This window comes from Vulpes lagopus, chromosome 8 (assembly GCF_018345385.1).
Source record: "Vulpes lagopus strain Blue_001 chromosome 8, ASM1834538v1, whole genome shotgun sequence".
NCBI lineage: Eukaryota > Metazoa > Chordata > Mammalia > Carnivora > Canidae > Vulpes > Vulpes lagopus.
Window position 1 is genome coordinate 7,232,246 of NC_054831.1, and position 21,549 is coordinate 7,253,794.

Genomic DNA, 21,549 nt, shown 5'->3' on the forward strand with positions numbered 1-21,549 from the left:
GGTGCCACAGCCCTCTACAGTGACGGGTGGGACAACCGCTCCCCAGCTCAGGGTAGAGAGCTGTCGACTCTGGATCTCATATAACAGCCCATGCTCCCACCCCAGCCAGGCCAGCCCAGCCCCACCAGCTGTCCGACCACAGCACTGTCAGCTGTTACAAGATGGACAAAATGCCAGGCTCAGGTTACCTGGGCTGGGGAGGGGACAGAGGGGGCCTATCTGCCCCAATAGAGACAGCCCAGCCTCCATCCCCTCTGTCTGAGTCTGCAGTCCCAGCCTATGTTCCTGAAGACACAAGCAGACATGGGAGGGAGCAGAGTGTGAGGAAGGGCCCAGAACTGGGCTCCCTCCTCTGTTCCTCCAGCGGGTCAGGATTTGAGGAGGTATGGAGGCATGTTCTGTACCCAAGTTTCTCTGTGACATGATGGAGGACCCCAAACCTGTCCTACCAGCCTAACATGGGTGGTGCACTGGGCCCAGACACTGGAGGTAAAGCCTAGGAGAGAGATGTACTATGTTGTCCAAGTCCTGATACCTTAATGCAAATTAGGGGGATAGTTTAGGGCCCACCCAGGCTCTGAGGCACGGGACATGGGCCTGGTAAGCTTTGAAAGAAGGAGAGTTGAGGAAGATCTGTGACTTGGGGCTCTTGGGAACAGAACAACCCCTGGATAGGGGGTCCTTTGTGTGGCCTCCATATTTCTTAAGTGTATCCATAAATTTAGGGAGTCCCTCACATGTGGCAGGCAGCAGGCCAGACGGGCAGCAGGGGGACTGCAAGGGAAGCCAGGCTGAGCCTGGGTGGCTCACAGGAGGTCACAGTTCAGTAGGGCAGGCGGACAAGATCAAGGTTGTGCCCCCAGAGTGTCAGGTGAGGGGACCCACCTGGGCCAGAAAACATGCTCCATCCAGTTTGTAGTTTGAAGTCAGGGGAAGGGTAGGGCTGAGGCGGGTCTAGGAGCTGAGGGCCCTGCTGCCAGCTGTGGCCATGGGCTCACCTGTCTTTTGTCCTCCACAGCTGCAAGTCGTCCCTCCTGTCTGTCCTCACAAGGACTTTGGGGTCAGGAGGACAGTAGTGGTGGCACCTGCTTTTCCCAGTCACCCTTCTCTGGGCCCCACCCCCAAGCCTTGATCTCACCCCCAAACCTCGATCTTGAGGAGTATGGTGCCCTTTCCCTGGGTTTGTAAAGCCAGCTGCCCCTTTTCCCCAGCCTGCCCCTTGGTGCTTCCCAGAGCAGCACCTCTCCCCCTCTGGAGTCCTTGCCAAGACCACTAATGGCACCTGCTAAATAGCGGACCACCTGTTCACCCTCAACCCCACCGCCCTGGTCAGTGGTGGTCTGGCTGATGCTCCAACATTTCTGACTCTCCTTCCCCTTCTCTACAAGTGTCCAGGAGGGGAAAGGGCGATGGTGGAGATTGACGTCCCTCTGATACGAATTACACCACTTCCCTACGTATGAAGAGATTTCAGCTCCTGTCTTTTCTCCTTCTCTCCTGCTATGGGAGAAGAGGCAAAGTCTCCTTGGAGTTCTCAGGACGGTGGGTCACCTGAGGAGAGTGGTGCTGCCCTGGAGGGGCTAAAGGGGCAGGTGCAGTGTGTCTGATAGTTAGTCCCCCTTTCCACTTTGTCTTCCAGAGGCTGGAAAAGTGGAGTGCTCATGTCCCAGGCTCCCTTGCAGAGAGGGGTGGCCATGTAAAAACATCTTGGCTGGTGGGATGTCCACAGAAGTCAGCTGGAAGGCTTCTGGAGAGAGCCTTTGCTTTCTGATTAAGGGGCTAGAAGTGGCCGGCTCCTTTCCTGCTTTAAACACAGATGTGAACTGCGGATCTGTGGCAGTCAGCTTGCAACCTGGAGCGACAGGCATGAGGACAGAGCCAACATGCTAAGAAGGGAGGGCTGGGCAGAGAGCACAGGGCCTGGGGGGCTAATAGCTTTGTGGGGCAGCTGAGCCAATGGTGCAACCACTGCCTCGTGATCTTATTATGCAACAAAGAGGGAGCCTTATTTGTTTGAACCACGGTTCTTTGGGTTTCTGTTCCTTGCAGCCCAGTGCATCCCTAATGGATTCATCACTGTTTGAAGGAAGGTGAGTAGCCCTGATGGCCTGGGGAGACTGTGTAGGGTAGGGGCACTCTGTGGTTCCACAGGAAGCTGGCTCCTTGTGGCTGTGACTTCCTGGGGAGAATCTGTGTCACCCAGAGAGGGGACCAGTGCTGACAGGCCCCTGGGGTTGCACTGCTGGAGGAATGGGTGCTGGTGAGGGTCCCGTTGTGACCCTGGGAACCTTGCACGGGGCACTCTTGATCGGGTATGGCATTTTGTGGTTGTCTTCTCTGGAAGGTTCCATGCCACTGCCACTGAGCAGGGCTGGACGCCAGAGGATTCACCTGGCAGTTGCCAACAGTGCCATCGTGTGGCAGAGAGAAGCAAGGACAGTGGCTGAGGGATCTGTTTCAGGGCCTCTGTTGGTGCTTGAGATGGGGACCCTCTCATGGAGGATGATCCTAGGGAAGCCCCAGACTTCTGGCTTATCTGGTAGGTGTAAGTCTGAGCTACTCTTCCTATTTGGAGGGAAAAACATTAAAGATGTGTACCTCGAATCTGCGCATGGTTCATATTGGAAGTCAGAAGTAATGGGTCAGTTTGCAGTTAAGAGGTCTGTCTTAAAAAAAAAAAAAAAGGTCTGTCTTTTGTTCATTTCCATTGAAAGACCCAAAATCTCACCTTTTGAATACCTGAGCTAACGAGGTCACCAGCTACCTCAGAGGGAAATGGGTTGAGCTGTGAAGATCTTAACTGTGTGTGTCAAGGAGGAGAATAATTGGGTCCCCTGTGCTTGCTCCCATCTGCCCTCAGACCCCCTGCCAGCCTCAGACATGAGACCACAGGCTCATCCCCTGTGATCTAGTCCCACAACTGAGGAATGAGTTAAATAACCATCCCTTGGGGCACCTGGGTGGCTCAGTGGTTGGGCATCTGCCTCTGGCTCAGGTCGTGATCCCGGGGTCCTGGGATGGAGTCCTGCATCAGGCTCCCCGAGGGGAGCCTGCTTCTCCCTCTGCCTGTCTCTGCCTCTCTCTCTGTCTCTCAGGAATAAATAAATAAAATCCCTTTTTAAAAAAACCATAACCACCCCTTAAATTTGTAGGACACATGTAAGGACCTTTATGCCTACTAGCAAATTCGATTTTCACAACACCTCACAAATGGGACTTACACACACATTTTGTTGATAAGAAAACTAAACCTAAGACATGAGAGTGGCTTGTCCCAGATGGCCCTCTGGTGTAACAAAGCACCCCAAAATTTTGTCTATTAAAGCAGCAAACATATACTATCCCACACAGTTTCTGAAGATCAGGAATCCAGGAGCAGCTTAGCTGGATGGCTCTGGCCAGGAACTCATGGGGCTGTGCCCAAGATGCTGAGCGGGGTTGTGGTCTCATCTGAAGGCCCCACCGGGGCTGGAGGATCTGCTTCCAAGGTCACTCATGGGGCTATAGGCAGAGGGCCTCCGATCCTTGCCAGGTGGGCCTCTCCAGAGGACAGCTCCCCGTGCCAGCTGGCTTCCCCAAAGTGAGAGATCCGGCTGAAAGCAAGAGCAATGGAGCAGGAGCCGGGGGGGGGGGGTGTGTGGTGCCGCCCTGTCTTTTAGAGCCTAGTCTCAGAAGTGGCACATCATCACTTCTGCCTCATTCTGTTGGTCACACAGACCAAGTCTGGTGCAGTGAGGGAGGGGGCTGCACAGGGTGTGAATACCAGGGGGTGGGGATCACTGGGGCCATCTTGGAGGTAGGCAACCATGTCTCCCAGCATCTGCAGCCTCAGCCTTTGGCTCTTGGGATGGGATGGCCGGGGGCTCCCTTTGGGATAGAGTTGCCAAATTTAGCAAATAAAAATACAAGGCGCCTGGATGACTCAGTTGGTTGAGCATCTGACTCTTGATTTCGGCTCAGGTCATGATCTCAGGGTTGTGAGTTTGAGCTCCCATTGAGCTCTGTGCTGGGCATGGAGCCTGCTTAAGATCTTTCTCTGCCACCTCCCCCCAGAATGAAACAAAACAGGATACCCAGTTAAGTTGGAATTTTGGATAAACAATGAATAATTTTTCTTATTAAGAGTATGTCCCAAATATCATATGGAAACCCTACTTTGGGAAGGAGAATAGAAGCCCAAGAGGGGACACTCCTTGGGGAGGGCTGAGTTCTGGGGCTCTAGGATTGTGTGTGTGACCCGAGGTTGACAAGCTGACCTTTAGTCTTTGTGGGTGTTGACCCTGACCCTTCCACCCGTCCTCAGTTTCCCTGAGGCACCCAGACAGAGTCACCATGGCAGAAAAGGCTGGGGAAGGCCATTTTGCAACCCTGGTGCTCCCACCCCTGCTGGAAGCCTCTTTCCTTAAGAGGCCTAGAGAGGGAGGTATCCCCACATCAGCCCCAGGGGGGTACCCCAGAAGCCCAAGGGTGAGGGGTTGTGGAGAGGAGAGTGGCTGGAGGAACAGGAAAGTGAAGGCACAGGATCCCACTGCTCTACCCCCACCTCGGGGAGGGGAGGCAAGAAGAGGCCTCTGCCTTTCTGACTCGTCACAGAGGGGTCTTAAAAGGCCAGCCTGAGTGGCTCCTCCCTGGTCCCCTGAGCCAGCCCCCTTTTTCCCCCAAATTGTTCAGCCCCTCCCCCCCAGCCGATGTCCACTCTCAGACCTGCTCGATGGTTCCTGTCTTTACCTGCAGAGGATCTGCGGTTGAAGAGTGGGGTTTCTCCCTTCCTCTCTTAATCTCAGGAAAGCCCAGCTCTCCCTGCCTCAGCCTTGCAGGATCAGCTGGACTCAAGCCGCAGGGCCAGAAGCTGGCCGCCCCAGGAAGGACTTGTCCTCCCTCAGACACCCCTGTCCACACGACTACCCCCCCACCTGCTCATCCCTTCCAGGCCAGAGGCCCCACCCGCAGCTGTCTGGGAGCTGGGCCAGTGGGGCAGGGCAGGCCTACTCTAGATGAAGCGCTTGTCCTGCTCGTGGTAGGAAAAGGGGTCCCCGGGGAAGGGCTGAGGTGGAGGCTGGTTGTAGGCGCCCTGCAGGAAGATCCAGGCCGTGCCCACCACCATGATGGGTGTCACCACAAATAGGCAGAGTCGGTCCACTGTGCGGGCCACTCGGTTCCAGCAGTCCTTCTCCTGGGGGTGGGTGGAGACAGAGACAGCGGAGTGAGGAAGGCCCACACCCCAGGCTGGGCGCCCAATGACAGAGGCATGGCCCTGGTGGATCTGTGGGGGTTGCCTCAAGCAGGGCCCAGGCCCCCCCTGAAGCCAGGGTCTCTATCCAGGAGACCGAGAGCGGGGCCACAGCCTCCCTCCTCACCCTGCTGCAGGGCTCCAGGGCCTGAGGAAGAGCTGGGGGCCCCGGAGTCTCTCTCAGGGGTCTAAGGAGGGTAAACTGTCCCCCCTCCCTTGTCCCCCCTCCCAGCCTCTCATTGCTGTGCTAGCCCATATGTGAACCGGCAAACAGTTCCCCTTTCTCAAGAGAGAAGTTTTAAAAGTTGTATCATATTGAACAATCACCTAAGGCTGCCTTTTACATGTCTGCTTATGGGGGCGCCTGGGTGGCTCAGTCGGTTCAGCATCTGCCTTTGGCTCAGGTCATGATCTCGGGGTCCTGGGATGGAGCCCCGCATCGGGCTCTCTGCTCAGCCTAGAGTCTGCTGCTCCCTCTCCCCCTTCCTCTGTGCTCTCTCTCTCTCTCTCTCAAATAAATAAATAAAATCTTAAAAAGAAAATAAATGTCTGCTTATGTCTGGAGTATCAGACTTGACGTTGAGCAGGGACAGGAAATGATCGACCACTGGGACAGAAGGGCCCCTAAGGGAGCCGTGGGCCTGCAGCTATGCCTGGGTGTACGCCCTGGGCACTGAGCCCTGCCCAAGGGGCTCTGCCTCCTGGGGGGCCCGGAGTCTGCACCCACAGTGGACTCCATCTAAGTGGGTGTGTGTCTCCGAGGGGAACCCAGCTGCCTTTTGACGGGATACACCCTATGTGCACGGCGACCCTGTGGCTACACACCTCGTTGTAATCGTTCTGGTCCTTCATGTGGTTGACAATGAAGTTGGCCCCATCCACAGCTGGCTTCAGCTCATTGAAGAGCTCCTGCTGGGCTTGCTCGGAGCCTGCGGGGGGCCGGCCTGCAGACACCAGGCCAGGGGCAGGCATGAGGCCTTCCCCCAGCCCACCTCCCGTGAATGGGCCAAACTCCCAAGCCACCGGGGACCCACGTGCAGTGGTGGGGCGCCGGGCCAGCCCGTGCCGCTCGGACTGCTTCTCAAACATGAGGTCACTTCGGGACTTGAGCAGGAAGTACTCCTCAGCCTTCGAGATGTAGCCCAGGGAGCTGCTCCTCCGGACGAGAGCCCCTGGGCTGGGCCCATCCTCTGCTGGGCGGGACATGTGTAGGAGTTCCGGCAGGGTCTCCAGGAAGAGCTGCGGCAGGTTGGGGGACACAAGGAAGCTATTTTACAGACATGGGGTCACCTTTACACGTCAAAACTGCTGTGACTAAGTTCCTGGCTCCACAAAGTACTCCTGAGTCTGATGCTGTCACTGATTCCCCCGATCCCCTACTGATGGACACTTAGTTTGCTTCCAACTCTCCCCTATTGCTCAGCTCACAGCACACAGCAGAACTCATTCGCGGAAAAACAAACAAGTAAGAAAAATCCCCCAAATGTTGAGCGCTCTTCTATGCTAATGACCCAACAAGTTGCTAAAGCACCCTCAGCCATCCCAGAACTGCTAGCAGCCCTGCAGTGGCCCAGAGTCAAGGACATCCCCTCCTGGGCACGCCGTCCCCACATTCCTCACCTTCTTTTTTAATGGAGGTATAGCAAACACAACAGTCAAATGAACTGATCTTAAGTGTAGAGCTAGATGAATTTTTACAGATGCATTCAACTGTGTAAACATTCCCCCAGATGAGATCTCAAACACTATCTCGAAGGTCTCCTCGTGCCTCCTCCAGTCACTTCCTACCCACCCCCCGGGGTAACCACAGTCTTGATTTCTATCACTAAAGGCTGGTTTTGCCTGTCCTTGAACTTCATAGAGAGGAAACTGTGCAGCTTCTGCTCATTTGTGCCTGGCTCCTTTCAAGCAGCAGCACGTTGGGAGGGTCATCCATGTGGTGTGGGCAGCAGCCTGGGGCACTTTTGCCATGCAGGGTGGCACTCCCCCGTGCAAGGATACGCAGGGTCTCTCCCTGCCCTCCTGTAGATGGACAGCTGGACAGCCTCCAGCTTTTGGCCTATAGAGCCCTCACCTTCTTGACCCCCTCAGACAGCACGTGGGTGCTGGGTGTGCGAAAGTGGATGTTGAGCACGATGACACAGATCACCACGACCATGGTCACCAGCACCATGCCGAAGAGCAGGAACCTGTAGGCACACGCTCAGCCTGGAGCCCGTGGGGCATGGCGGGGCACAGTGGGGTGTGGCAGGGCAGGGTGGGGCAAGGCAGGGGGAGGTGGGGGAGATGCAGAGTGGCACGGCTGTCACTCACTTGCCGATGAGGGGGATGGCCATGGACGTGGCGGGCAGCCGCTTGGAGATGAGCAGCAGGAAGACGGATTGAGCCAGGAGCACTGAGATGGCCATTGAGGTCTTCTCGCCACCTGGGGGAGGCCGGACTTAGCTGCTACCTCTGGCCTTGGGCCCAGGGGCTCCCCCTGCGCCCCTTGCACCACTGTTCACAAAGCCACAGTGCCCTGATTAACATCATGGGCTATGGAGCCAGAGCACCTGGGTTCAAGTCCTAGCTCTGCCACTTACTGGCTGGGTGACCTTAGGCAATCAGCCTGACCTCTCTGTGCCTCAGTTTTCACAACTGCTAAATGTTGTGAGGACCAAGTGAGAGAGTGAGTGTTAAATGTTCATCACGCTGCCCGGCATGGGGCGAGTGCTCAATGATCACCAGCTGTCACCGTTAGCCGGCTCCCTGCCACCCTCCAAAAATCACCCCTGTACGGAAAGTTCCAGGGCATCTTCGTAGCATCAATATCTCACCAACTCTTAGTCCTCCCCTCAGAGACCCCGATCTGCATTGCCTGGCTCTTCCCACCGGAGCTCCTGAGCTTGCTGTGCGGGGGTCACTGTGGTCACAGGCCTACAGCCCTGCCCCAGGGCCCTTTCTCTACCTGAAGAGGGCCTCCCCACCCATCTCCAGCTCAAGCACCGCCTCCTCCAGGAAAGCTTCCCCCATTTTACTTTCCCCGGGGCTGTGCTCCTAGTCCTCTGGTTTCTACAATCTCTGCCAGCAGCAGAGGCTGGATCACATTTGTCCCCAGGGACTCACTACATCTTGCTTGTAGTAAATATTCTGGAACTATAGTGAAACCAAGTAACATAGGTTACACATGGCCTTCTAGAACCAGGTGAGCATAGATTGCACGCCTCCACACCTGGCTTCCTAGAGATCTTCCTAGACATGCCATCACCCACTCACTGGTTCAAAGTGCAGGGCCTTCTGTGTGCCAGGCCCGTGGTCACACATGGTGACAAGGACAGAGGGACAGTCTAGTGCTTCTCCCTGGGTCCTTGGGAATCCCCATGGTGAGAAGCAGAAGCAGGATCCCAGAGGGACAGATACCCTCCACCCCCAGTCCCCGGGGCCCTGTCCACCTGGGGATGTAGACAGGGTCACAAAACCCTCCACTTGGCTGGCCACATGTCTCTCATGCCTGGACCCTGGGCAGGGAGCCCCCAGGCGTGGTGACCCCCTTGTGGCTCCCAGGAGGAAGTGAGGAGAGGGCTGGGGAAGACGATGCTCAGACGCCCTTGGGGGAGAGGGAGGGGCTGCCCCAGGTGGCCGAGGAGCTGGGACAGGCTCTGAAGCTCACTGTCAGCCGGCAGGTAGAAGACCAGGTTGATCATGAAGGAGATGAGCACACAGGGCACCAGGATGTTGATGACATAGAAGAGGGGCTTGCGGCGGATGATGAGGTAAAAGGTCACATCCTGGTGGCCGGGACTGTCCAGTGGGATGCTGGGGTCCACGTTGATCCTGGCTGGCCGGTGCACTATCTCCCATTCCCCGTTCTCTAAGGGTGGCAGAAGGATGCCTTGGTGTCAGGTCAGGGGGCTGGGGGGGCCTTGGGGCAGGGCGGGGGCCGGATGGAGTGAGCCAGCCCGAGGGGGCACCCAGGGGAGAGCTCAGATTCTGTTTGTGGGTGTCTTTCCCTGGGGAAATCTGCAAGAGGGAAATTCTCTTCTGGGAGTGTTTTTTTTTTTTTTTCCTTCTTCTAAAACAGAGAAGCTGAGGCCACATATGGTTCAAATAAGAAGTCTTAGAGATAAGGATGCAGTGAGACCACCTCCCCCTCCACGTGGCTGTGATAATCACAGCCTTGGGACCAGTGTGACGTAAGTCTCCTCCGATGGACAGGGGCATGTGGTGGGGGGTGCATAGAAGATCTGAGTCCGATCACAGATAGGGGTGGAGGCATTGGGAGGGGGTGACATACACACTAGGATGCCCGCTAAAGCCCCAACCACACCCCTGGGCTTACTGGGAACAGAAGTCTGACTACCCTTCTCATCGATCAGCTACAACCATCCCCAGGGACCCTGTCCAGACCTGGGAGGATCTCTTGGCCTGCGCAGGGGAAGGGGTGGGGTGCTGGCACCTGTCTCTGCCTTTGGGACACAATCCCCTCCGTTTGGACTTCTTTCCTTTCAACGTACTAGATTTGTGTCGGTAGGTATGTCCGCGTGTGCTTCTCTGTGGGTGCCCATCTGTGTCTCTCTGCCCGTCTGGGTGCCTGTAGGCCCACGTTCCAGGTGTGTGTGCGCACGCGTGCATCAGGGCGGGAGTGTGTCTGAGCCCCCCCCCCCCCCCAACGCCTCGCCCATCCGCAGAGGCTCCTGCCGACACCTGTGAAGCCCTCGGGGTCGATGATGATCCACTCCACCGGATAGAAGCGGCCCTCTTCTTCCTCCTGCTTCAGACTCAGGGTGATCTCCTTGGCTGTGTACTTGAGGGAACTGGGGAGGGCAGTGGGCAGAGGGCGGTCATCAGTGCTGGGCTGCGGCCACTGAGCGGGGGCAGGGGGAAGGCTAGCTGAGGAGGTCCGTGGTCAGGCGGGTGCGGGGAAGCTCTAAACAGGACAGAGCAGGGGCCTCTCTGCACCTCCCCCAGCCCCTGGTGTTGGGCCCTGGGGTGCGGGGTGGCTGGACAAGTGGGTGCACCTGAACTTGAGGGAGCAGTTCTGCCAGTCGAAGGGGAAGTAGGTGACAGAGATGGGGCAGGAGGAGCAGAAGATGGCAGGCGGAAGCCAGTACACGTAGCCCGAGGGGTAGATGAGCACGTTGCAGGAGTAGGAAATCTGGAAGGAGCCGTCATTGCTGAGGGACAAGGACAAGGGCCACGGTGAATGCTGAATGCCGGCCAGCTTGGAACCAGTAGGGGTGGGGGAGGCAGAGTGGGGAGGGGATGCCAGGGAGGCCTGCGGCTCAACTTGTTCTCCAGCACAATCTCTGGGAGCCACAGCATATCAGGCGGCAGGCGCAGGACACTGATGTTTCCAAAGTCTTTAGCGTCCCACTGCAGCCGGCTGTCTGTCCAGCCCTGGAAGCCCAAAAGGTGTGTCAGCAGTGGGCTCCGCCGTTGCCCAAGGCCCCCACCCTCCTCACGTCCCTGGGGAAAGACTGGAAAGGGTCTGGGAGCTGTGACAAAGAGGTTTAGGGGAGCTGAGTCCAGAGATAGGACTCAGGTCTGTCATGCACAGTTGTGTAGAATGTACACTGCACAACCAAGGGAGCCTATTTCCACTGTGGACATAGAAAATGTACGTCTGTAAAAAAAAAAATAAAAAAAAAAAAAAAAAAATAAAATAAAAAAAAAAAAAAAAAAAGAAAAAAAGAAAATGTACGTCTGTATTATGAACTGCTGACAGGTGGCAGAAGAGTGTCTTTTAATAAAATCAAGATATTGTGATAATTTTCCCATAGATGAAGAATCCCAATCTACCAGAAGTCTCTATCTGAGCTAGTGGCCACAAGGTGATGGGAAGGGCAACTGGGCCTGTAGTAGGAGCCAGCTCCTCCTGGAGGACAGGCAGATCCCCTCCCAGAGATGCCCAAGCAAAAGGGAGCATAGGGGAGCCTGGACCCTGCACCCTTACCCACCCCCCTCCCCGCCCCCAGATCTGAGTGGGGTGTTCTCCTTACGTGCTCAATCCACACGTTAGTGGTCAGGGTCTCTTCTACTTCTTTCTGTAATCACACAAGACACCTGTCCCCGAGGGCACACCTGGTTCTTTCACCTGCACACATTCACCAGGCACCTATGCCTGGCAGCCACCCAGGGGAAACCATGGCAGTTGGCCTGACTCCCGCAGCAAGCACTCACAGTCAGGAAGGGGTGGGCAGACCAAGGAGCAGTGTGTCATGGGTCCGATGCGGGGCACCCCCCATCGGAAGGGGGGAGGGGAAGAGGCATCAGCCCAAGACCAGTGGGCGGCATTGAGCGTGCAGAGCACTGGAGCCTGCTTCCCTGGGAGAGGAGCTACCATAGGCCAAGCTGGCGCCCAGGTCCCTCCACGTCCATCCCAGTCCGGGAGACAGGCCTGCAGGAGGCTGTTCCTGGCCTCCTGCCCCCCAGCCCAGCCACCGAGGGGCCTCTCACCAGGGAGATGAGGTTGGAGAGCGTGAGGGCCAAGGAGACCTCCACACTCTCTTCCTTGTGCGCCACAGGCCGGAGCTCCTTGTTGTAACCTTTCTCTTCAAACAGGTAGCGGATGAGTCTCTCCTCCTCGTTCAGACCCCAGCTGCCTGGGGAGGGGTAGGGACGAGGGTGCTGGGAGTGGGGGCCAGGAAGGGAGCTGCCCTGAAATCCTGCTGGGCCACCGGGCTGGGCTCCGCTGAGGGATCCAACCACTCCCCAGGAAGGGGGCTTGGTGGTCAGCCCCTCCAGGGGGAAATGGCAGTGGGGGTGGGGAGTTGGGCCTGATGTGCCAGGGAGGAGGTTAAGGAGGGGACCATGCAGTGGGAGCCCTGGGTGAGAGTCCTGAGGGACCCTTCAGGGCAGGGTGATGTCCACTCTTACCACACACGACCAGTATAGCCAGCAGCCCCAACGTTAACACGGGCCCCTCCATCCTGTCCTTCTGACTGGGTCTTGTGGCTTCTGCCCCTCCAGTCTACAGGGCTGGGGAATGTGGGTGGGTAGGAGAAGGGACAGGTGCAGGGTGGGGGGGAGGGTTCAAAGGGAGGAGGCATCCGGAAACGCAATCTGATACCTCTGGGCATGGCTGTGGGATAGAAATCCTAAGGCAGGTGGTGATGAGGGGGTGGGGACAGGGACTGGCTGCCAGGCAGGAGCCCAAGGACAGGAGGCAAAGATCCCAGGCTGGAACTCCCCACAGCTAGGGGCGGGGACTGGATTAGAGCACTGGACACTGGGGGCAGCACTGGTCAGCCAGGGATAGGGGAGTGGCGACAGGTCAGCTGTTGCCGTTTCTTGGGGGAAACAAGAATGTGGAAATGGGGACTTAGCAGCCTCTTTCCAGTGTCTTTGTGACCTCTGCCAACTGCTGTTGGAGGCTGGGCCCTGCTTGGCCCTGTCCAATGCCCCCCCCCCCCCCCCCCGGTTCTCATCCCAAGAAAGCTCCAGAGTTATTGCTGTAGATCATAAATAATGTTTATTAAAGCAGCTGTGATTTTCTGATGGCACATCCTGGAAGACACATGGACCCTGGTCCCCCACCCCACACACCCAGCCCGCTGTGGCCGTGACACTTTGTCATCACAGGAGCCTCCCAGAGTGGTAGGTCCCCACCAGGGGTTGGGGGCCCAGATGTGGCTCATGGCCCCCTGGCTGGAGAAATCTGAGGACTGAGTGAGTGATGCCCCTTGGTCCCCAGCCCCTGTCTCTGCCTTGCCCCCATCTGGGGTCCCTCTGCCTCTGCCAGGGCGGCCAAGCGGAAGGCCTGCAAGGCTTGTACCAGCAACCGGGGGAGGCTGCGGGCCATCGTGGCTGGCTCCAGGCCTACCAGGCCACCAAAGACCACATGCTGGCCCCCCAAGCCTGCCCGTACCCATGCTCGGAAGAGGCCAGTCAGTGTTTTGGAGCCCAGATCGGCCAGGACCTGCAGAAGGAGGAGGGAGCTCAGGGTCCCACAAACCTGCTCTTGGGCCCCCTACCCCGGAAGACTGCACACTTCCTGCTCACTTGGATACCCCCCACACATGCCCTTCCACTCACACCCCCTCCCAGACCTTCCCATCCAGGCAGCACCTCTGCTTACACACAACTGCTCTCCCCACTCCTTGCCTCCAAGACACCCCAAGTGGCTGGAGGTCCTGCCTCCTGCTGTGAAGGGTGCCCGTTCTGTCCCCTACCCATCAGGGCTGACCCAGGTCAGCCTCCGGAGGCCACTGTGAGTGAATATGGGAACCTACCTCCTGAAAGTCCATGGCCAAGTGCTCTGATGGAACCTGTAGGATCCAGGCATGGGTGCCCTGAAGGGTGGTCAACTTCTGTCGCAGGCCTTCCAGCCCAGGGCAGCCTGCAGGAAGGAGAGAGGCCCTGGGAATAGCCAAAAACGGATACCAGCAAGGATCTGGGCGTGGGATGCCCACCAGGACCTCGAGATGGCCTCCCAGTGGGCAGATTTCTCCTCATGTGACAGATGGGAAACTGAGGATCAGAGAGGTTAAGTGACAACCCAAAGCAGATGGCCTCTGTGGACACTGAGGGGGGCCCAGAGCCACAAGTCCCCCCAAAGAGTCACCCTGCCTACTGCGTGGCGGTGGGGGGGGTCGGGTGGGGAGAGCCAGCGAGCCTGGTGGCCCCAAGAATCCCCCCAGGGCCTCGCCAGCCCTCGGTCGGCCTCCCCCCACCACACCCCGCCCCGCAAAGGCCGGCAGGGGGCGTCCTCACCGTTCGCTTCCTCGCGCTGCTCCGGCCTCCGCTTCGGGAACCGAGCGCCGGCAGCCCGCGATCCTGGGGAGACGCAGGGTTAGGGGGTGGCCTGCGCCGCGCAGCTGGCGGTGCGGGGCGCGGGGGCCGGAATGTGACGGCGGGGTACCTGGGTGCAGCCGCTGCTCGCGGGCGGGGTGCCTGGGAGGCTCCAGGAGCGCCAGGGCGGGGCGCGCCAGGGCGGGGGCCAGGCGCCGCATCCCCGGGCTGGGGCCGAGCAGCTCCTGAGCGCCCCGCAGCAGGCCCAGCAGGGTGTGCGCCAGCGAGCGCAGCTCTGCGGGCGGGACAAGGTCCGAGCGACGGTCAGGCGCGGGCCAGGCCCTCCCCGTCCCCCCGGCCCAGCCCTGGGGACCGGACTGACCGCATCGCCTCCGGCGCTGCAGGCACTGCTGCTGCGCCAGCCGCGCACAGGCGGCCGCGGGCCCGGGGCACAGGCGCGCGTAGAAGGCGCAGGGCGCGGCGGCGTCTGCCACGGGGTCCCCCGGCGGGTCCCAGGCCAGCAGCTCCCTGCAGCTGGGCTCCCGGCTGGAGGCGGGTGCTGCGGGGGGGCGGTCAACTCAGTCCCGGCTTTGGGCCCTAGCCCCCGCAGCCTCCCCCGCAGGGAGACAAGCTTTCCCGGCGGCGGGGATGAAGATACTCCCGGGAGAGGTGAATGGGAACGGGGTGCTCACCGCTCATCTGCTCCTGGAGCCAGTCTCTGAACACGGCCACACGAGTGTAGACCCCGGGCTTCCCTGGCTCTCCGCATCCGTCCCCCCAGGAGGTGACTCCGTACAGGACCTCCCTGGGCTGGGGGCCAGGCTCAGAACAGGTCAGGGGGCCTCCGGAGTCACCCTGCGGGGACCCGAGCCAAAGGGGAGGATACTACATTGACCTGCCCCTCTCATATGCCCCTGACCCTTGGCAGGGTAAGGCAGCTCCGGGCTCTCCTGGAGTTATTACTCTTGTACCCATTTTAGCAATGGGGACACAGAAGCTCAGACAAGTTGAGTGACAGCCTGACTGTGGAAGGAAAGAAGCTGTCCTGTCCCTGGGGGCAGCCCACCCAGCATCCTGCGACCAGTCAGGGCTCATACCTGGCATGAGTCGATGCCCCCGGCCAGGTAGCCGGCACAGAGCATGCTGCTGGGGTGCAGCTCGGGCCCCAGCGCCCTTTTGCAGGTGTCAGCGCTGAGCAGGGGCACTCGCGCCTCCCTCACCGCCTCAGCCTCAGGCCCGTCTACAGGGAAGCGGTGGAGGGGGCTCAGGCCCACAGGGCAGGGGCCTAGCTTCCAGGGTCCCACCTCCCCTTCCCCTTCCCCTTCCTGGATTCCTCCCCCTTTGCAAGATCAGGAAGCATTTTGCGAAGGCAGTTGGAGGTGGGTGGGATTCCCTACACCCCGCTTTCCTGAACTCCATCACCCCAGCCCCCCCCAATTCTTCCCACTCACGCTCACCCAGGCCCGGGCCTGCCCCATACCTTCGAAGAGGGCCCCCCAGCCCGCGATGGCGCAAGCCGTGCCGGCTGGGGGCTCCCGGGGACCCTGGGGCAGGCACACGGGGCGCACCGCCCCCGCCCGGCTCACCGGCGTCCACAGCTGCACCAGGGCCAGGTCGTTGTGGAAGGTCCGCGGGTCGAACTGCGGGGTGGGTGGCGGCGCAACGTCGGTGACGCGTGGGGTAGGGGCGCTGCTCCCACCTCAGAGCCTGGGGTCTCCCGTCTCACCTTGGGGTGGGGCAAGATGCGGTTCACCGGCACCTCCTCCGCTTGCTCCCCCCGGGGGCCCTCGGCCAGCGTCACCGTCCACAGAAGCTCGTTCGGGGCGCTGCGGGGCGAGCGGCGGGTGATGCGCAGGACCGGGGTGCAGCGGGTGATGCGCGGGACGGGGGTGCAGCGAGTCCCGGAGACCCTGCCCTCCGCCCACCCGCACCTCCCGCCTGCCGGGCTCTTCCTCCGCGTGGCTCGCGGGGCAGGGAGGGGGCCGGGGAGGGGCGGTGGCCCCCAGGCTGCAGGCGGCCCCCACGAGCCCCAGCCCCCTTTCCGCGCCCCAGCTGGGCGCCTCGAGCCGGAGCCGGGAGGGCGGTGGCCGCCGCCAGGAGGCAGCAGAGACCAGCCCTCGCGCGGGGCGCCCGCCTGGCGACCCCGGAAGAGTCGGAGGGCGCGCGGGGACGTGGGCTGGCCGCGGGGCGGGGGGCACGTACCCCGCGAAGCAGTGCGCCGCGGTGAGCACCCAGGACGCCGCCACCAGGACGCCGCCGCACAGAGGCTGCCCCCCGAGGTGCAGCCGCACCAGCCAGGGCCAGGCCCCGGGGGGCGCAGCGCTACCCCCCACAATGCGGCCGTGGGCACGGGTCACGTTGACAGCGCTCGGGCGCCTCTCGCCGCACGGCCCTGGAAAGGTGGCATCGGCGTCACAAGGGACAAGTCCTGGCCGCCTTCACCATCGAGGCCCCTCCAGGGTTCGCCCTGCCCCCCGCCCTGCCCCCTTGTGCCCTTTCAGCCTCACCTGGCTCTGCTGGATCTTGGAGGAGGGGAGCCTGAGGCCTAGAACGCCAGGGTCCTGCTGAGACATAGACCTTTGAGCCTCCCACCCTTCCTGCACCCAGGCAGAGCCCGGGCCACCTCCCTGCCCTGGGGCTCCCCTCTGTGACTCCACCCGGAGCAGTCAGGGTCTAGTCAGCAGCCGTAAACTTCTCACTATTCAGCTAACGAGCCCAGACTCTTCCTTCCTGCCCTCCTGCCTTTGCAAATGCTGTGCCCTATGCCTGGAGTGCCCTTCCCACTCCGAGAGACCTTCATCAGCCTGGTGGCAGCCCCACCTACTTTCTGTCCCCAAGTCAAATGTGAAGGGAAGGGATGGGGTGGACAGGCGATCCGGCCAGGGAAGTCCCTGCGAGCTCACCAGGGCATGGGATGGTGTGGTTGGCACAACCTCTGCACTCGTGCAGTCTGTGCTGGATCTCCATTGCCACTCGATTCACTGCCCACTGGGCGCTCCTCTGGGCAGCCTGCAATGCTTTCGTGCCCTGGGCTGACAGAGCTGCTGGGACATGGGGCACAAGTCATGTGTGGTTGGGGAAGAGTCTCAGGCTCCAGCCCCCAGGCCTGCCTTGGGAGACAGGGAGAAGCAGGTGGGGGCCCGGGAGCACCAGGGCAGAATGGGGAGGAGAGGGAGCCCCAGGACCGGAGGGCCCAGCACTCAGAGCAGTTGGTCCCAGATTCTCAACCCAAGAGCTCTCTGTAATTCAGCTGAGCTGGGCTGGAATCTTTGAAAAGGGACTTTCCTTAAAAACCTTGAAGGAAAACAGCACCCCAAAGGTCGAGACATCACAAAACTCAGGATTTTTGACAAAATTATTGTGGTCAAGCTGCCCACCTTTGGGCCCAGATAGCCAAGGAGATGCCACCCTGGACCCTTCCTCCTGCTGAACCCGGAACCTTCCCCAAAGCACACCCTTTGGTGGTACTTGCCAGGTCCCCTTCTCTCCGCACACTTGTCCTCCCCGTTTCTCTCCCACCTGTGCCTCAGTTCCTGGCCCCTTCTCCCGGCAGGGTGGGCAGAAGGGACCAAAGGGCCCAACGAGTGGGAGCTGGCCAGGTCATACTCCCTGCCCTGGACCCATTTCCTCTGTGTTCCTCCCACCTCGGCCGCCCCCTCAGACCAGCCCAGGCTCACCTTGCAGGGTGCTGGGGGGCAGGCGCATATACAGGGGGTGCCCGTAGGCAGACCATGGGTCTGGGAGGGGCAGCAGCAACAGCAGCAGCAGCACGGGAAGCAGCATGATGACTGGGAGCCGGGGCGACCCTGGCCCTTTTCCCCCTTGGGGTCCACCCTGCAGGTGCTAATCCTTTGGTGGCTGCCTCCCACTGCCTTTCTGCCCCTGGGCACTGGATTCTTGTCCCTCAAATCATCTGACTGTTCCTGCCCTTCAAAATCACCCACCTTCCTCAGTTGGTCCCTCACCTGGCCCTTAACTCCCCGGAGCCCACAGGGGAATGGGGCTTGGGGGGCTATATAGAGGACAGACTGGGGGGGTACTCGGGAGGGGGGCCAGGGCTGGGGGAGGGATCGGGGTAGTGGGCTCGACCCTCACCTTTGAAGTTTCATAGTCCCGGCTCTGAGGCCCCCCTTCTGTCAAAGGAGCCCTTGTTTCTGCGGCTCCATCAAAGGGGCCTGGACAGGCCAGAAGAGCTGACGGTTGGGCTGGGGGCCAGGCAGAGGGGGGCCAGTGGGTAGGGGTTGGCCCTGTCTCCAGGGCTCAGATGGGGGGGGATTCCCATCTGCCTCTACTCCCTGAGGAGTTTATGGCTATGCTGGGGGCAGATACTCCTGGAGGGAGGAGGGCAGGGGGTGTCTGAGGGTCCTCGGCAGCCCCACCCCCCGAGGAGGTGCCTGAGCTCCCGGCCCCTCTGCCCCTAATTGCTTGGCAGCGTCTCTCCCCCATGTAGCCATTTCTAAAGATGATCAAAGCGCCCTAATTAGCGCCGTAATTGCCGCACTGGGGGTAGTGGGGTGGGAAGAGGCAAAGGCAGGCCCCGAGAGGAAGGCGGACATGAAAGGCCCCACCAGTGGCCCAGTTTGGGTCGGACAGGCCCCAGCAGCTTCTGACGCTCTCCCAGACCCCCTGCCCCTATGCAGAGCTCGCTCGGCCTGTCCAGCATTGTTCTCAGTTGCTATGACCCTGATCTGGCAGGAGGGAATCTTCTGGAATCTCATGGGGAAGGGCCCAAATGAGCAGCTCTCCTGGGAGCTCCCACCTGGGGCAGAGAGGAGGTGCCCTTCTGCCCCACAGAATGTCCTGGGACAAAAAAAAAAAAAGAGAGAGAGAGAGAGAGAGAGAGAGCGAGGATCTTGGCACCCCAATTCATGTTGGTGACCCAGGGTGGCTTTGGCAGGCCTGGTGCCTTCCCAGAGCAGATCCTGTCAGGACATTCCTCCCCCCCAACATATTGTCCTTTCTTTTCCAGCCCTTGCTCCTTCTGTGCAGATGGTCAAGCCTCTGATGGGAGCCTGCCCCCCTTCATAAGACAGAGCCCCAGACCTGCAGAGAGAGCCTGGGTCTCAGGGGTGATGGGTGAGACTTGGGGAGCAGGGTGGGGTCAGTCAGATCCAGCAGCTTCTCAGGCCTCTTCCTTCTATGCCACCGGGCAGCAGAGAATGTGCACGACCTCTTTGTCCTCGCTGAGACTCTCTTCCCCTGTGATCACCGAGATGTCGCCATCATTTTGGTTCTCCCCTCCCTCTCTGGGCCCTGGCCACAAAGAAGCTTGTGGAACTCTTCGAACTCCATTGGAGGTTGCCACCCATCCGGTGGTGTGCTGGGAGTCAGATCATACTGGCTCCTGAGAGCTGAAGATTGGCATCTCTTCCCAGGTCTGCCCTGGGTGACTTCACATGGGGGGCTTGAAACCAGCCACAGTGGGAGCATACACCACGGGAATCAGCACGCGCTATAAATCAGAGCCCCCCTGCCTTCCGCGCCTGCCCCAAGAGCCGGCTCAACATTACGCAGCCCACCAGTGTATATGCCTCCCTTCCCCTGCCTCGTTACCACCGCACCTCGCGAAGACAGTACCTCTGGTTCAGGAGTGCGTGAGATGGTGTCTGAGTGTGGGTTATTGTGAGTGAATATTGTAAAGTTGGAAGTCACCCATTTGCATCTGAATATCCCTCTAGAAAGGATGTATATCTAGATAGGGTTTATCTTTTTTTTATCCATGATCTCAAATTTTTGGCAGAGAGGGTGTTAACACGGCCTGTACTTGAGGTATAAACAGAAGTTTGAAAAAGCTTCCCAAGGGAATAACCTGTGGTTCCAAGAAAGAGCCAGCGGGGTAGGGGACCCAGAAAGCAGAGAAGGTGGGTGGAGAGCCTCATAGGCGTCTGGGCGACAGGCCAATGCTTCAGGCCATCCTGGGGGGGGGGGGGCTGGCATCCAAACTAGAGGGATAGAGGGATTAAGGCCTGGAGTGTGCCCCGCAAGCCAGAGGTCTTGGGGAATTCCTCAAGGAGGAGCACACTGCTTGCACGTTGGGCACCTCAGTTCCTTGGCCAAGTGAGGCCATTGGGATCCCTCCAAAGCCAGGCGGGCCAGGCCAGAGCCTTCAAGGCGTGCCGTGGGAGGAATAGAAAGACCTAGAGCTGCTGGTCTGCTTACTGCCCCTCCTGCCCCAGCTCCCCTCAGGGTGAGAACCCTCCTGCTGCCAAAGAAAACAAGGGGCCTCACAGCATGGATTATGAGTCATTCCTCCCCAATCCTGGCCCCCTTTCCTCTGCCACTTCTTGTGACCAGAGCCAGCCTGGGCTCTCTCAGCTCCCGCACCTGCACCCCAGCACCCCAAGTGCCATCAGCTTCATCCACTTCCTCAGGCCACCTCTTGAGAACCCGGCCTAAATCCATGTTGCATGCAACTATTTTGTGTATGATTAGTGATTGGTCCTCTTGCTCCTCAGTGGCCTCTTCCACTGGAATGGTGGCCCACCCCGCCACTCCTCCTCCTCTTCCCCACCACATCCCTTCTGGCAGCTTCTTCGGAGCAGTCGCTTCTCTGTGGCAGGCTGTTTGGCGGGGTCTGGCCGGTTCCGAGGGGCTCGGCGTCCACAGGCTGGTTGAGTGGCCATCCCCCCAGACCTCCTTCCCACTGCAGGGCTCACTGCTGGCCCCTCAGACCCACATCCTCCCCACAGGCCCTTGCCCACATGCAGAGGAAAAACGTCTGAGGCTGGGGAGGTGGCGTGGGGGCAGTGAGAGCCGTGGGGCTGTCACGGGGCTGGGGGAGAGAGCCTCTTCCCTCATTTCTGGAGCAGAGCTGGAAGGAGGAACAGGGTCCCCAGAGGGATGAAGGAATCCCTTACCCAGGAATCAGGGGAGCTGGCAGGAGGGAGAGGCTGGCATTTCAGCGTCCCATTGGGGTTCAGCTTAGCCAGAGGACTCACTGAGCTGCTGGGGACTCCCGGCGGGACAGCGGGGTGGGGGCTGCTGAGTGAGGAGAGGCTGATACCCCACACTGAGGTTCCCGGGCCCTCAGAATTTACAGAAGGTAATCTCACCCACACCCGCAGGCCGGAGAGTTGACCCCCGAGTGTGGATGAGTGTGTGGCTTCAGGCTTCTGGGGACCATGTTGTAGCATTAGGTGCAAAGCGCGGTGCGACGTGGTGCTGCCAGCAGTACACTGCCGTGACATCCGTGTCGGCAGGCAGGACTGGCTCCGGAATTTGCAGGGGTCCTAGTGCAAAATGAAAACAGGGCCCCTTGTTCAACAATGATCAAGAATGTCAAGACCACGGCAGCGGGACATTAAGCCAAATGTGGGGTTTTGCTGAGCATGGGGCCCTGTGCCCAGGGGAGTGCCCCAAGTGAGCAAAGACTCCATTGGCAGGCAAGTTAGACCCCTGTGGTACTGTTCACAGAAAAGGTGTTGTGGGGGCGCCCGGGAGGCTCAGTCAGTTAAGCATCTGCCTTCAGCTCAGGTCACCATCTCAGGTCATGATTTTAGGATCCCGGGATTGAGCCCCATGTCATATTCCCTGCTCAGTGGGGAATCTGCTTCTCCCTCTGTCTCTGTCCTGCCCCCCCCCCCATTTGTGCTTCTCTCTCTGTCTCAAAT

General features: G+C 59.7%; 2 protein-coding genes across 3 annotated transcripts; both read right to left on the reverse strand.

Moving 5' to 3' along the window:
- Positions 1-4,990: 4,990 nt before the first annotated feature.
- On the reverse strand, positions 4,991-12,137 carry CHRND (cholinergic receptor nicotinic delta subunit). 2 transcript variants are annotated; one of them, XM_041767393.1, is made up of 12 exons: positions 12,086-12,137; positions 11,666-11,811; positions 11,209-11,253; positions 10,497-10,606; positions 10,228-10,383; positions 9,914-10,023; positions 8,880-9,080; positions 7,544-7,655; positions 7,305-7,419; positions 6,265-6,469; positions 6,056-6,174; positions 4,991-5,173 (listed from the first exon to the last, which is right to left on the reverse strand). In XM_041767393.1, the coding sequence occupies exons 1-12, from the start codon at positions 12,135-12,137 to the stop codon at positions 4,991-4,993; spliced, it is 1,554 nt and encodes a 517-aa protein (XP_041623327.1). The 2 variants fall into 2 exon arrangements, with proteins under 2 accessions (XP_041623327.1, XP_041623329.1); XM_041767395.1 differs by lacking the exon at positions 11,209-11,253.
- Positions 12,138-12,702: 565 nt separating this feature from the next.
- Positions 12,703-20,562, reverse strand: PRSS56 (serine protease 56). The gene is made up of 13 exons (XM_041766115.1): positions 20,424-20,562; positions 17,617-17,727; positions 16,843-16,980; positions 16,142-16,331; positions 15,666-15,765; positions 15,420-15,579; positions 15,037-15,179; positions 14,632-14,794; positions 14,322-14,498; positions 14,070-14,234; positions 13,922-13,984; positions 13,441-13,547; positions 12,703-13,127 (listed from the first exon to the last, which is right to left on the reverse strand). The coding sequence occupies exons 1-13, from the start codon at positions 20,560-20,562 to the stop codon at positions 12,843-12,845; spliced, it is 1,941 nt and encodes a 646-aa protein (XP_041622049.1). The 3' UTR covers positions 12,703-12,842.
- Between the last annotated feature and the right edge of the window lie 987 nt (positions 20,563-21,549).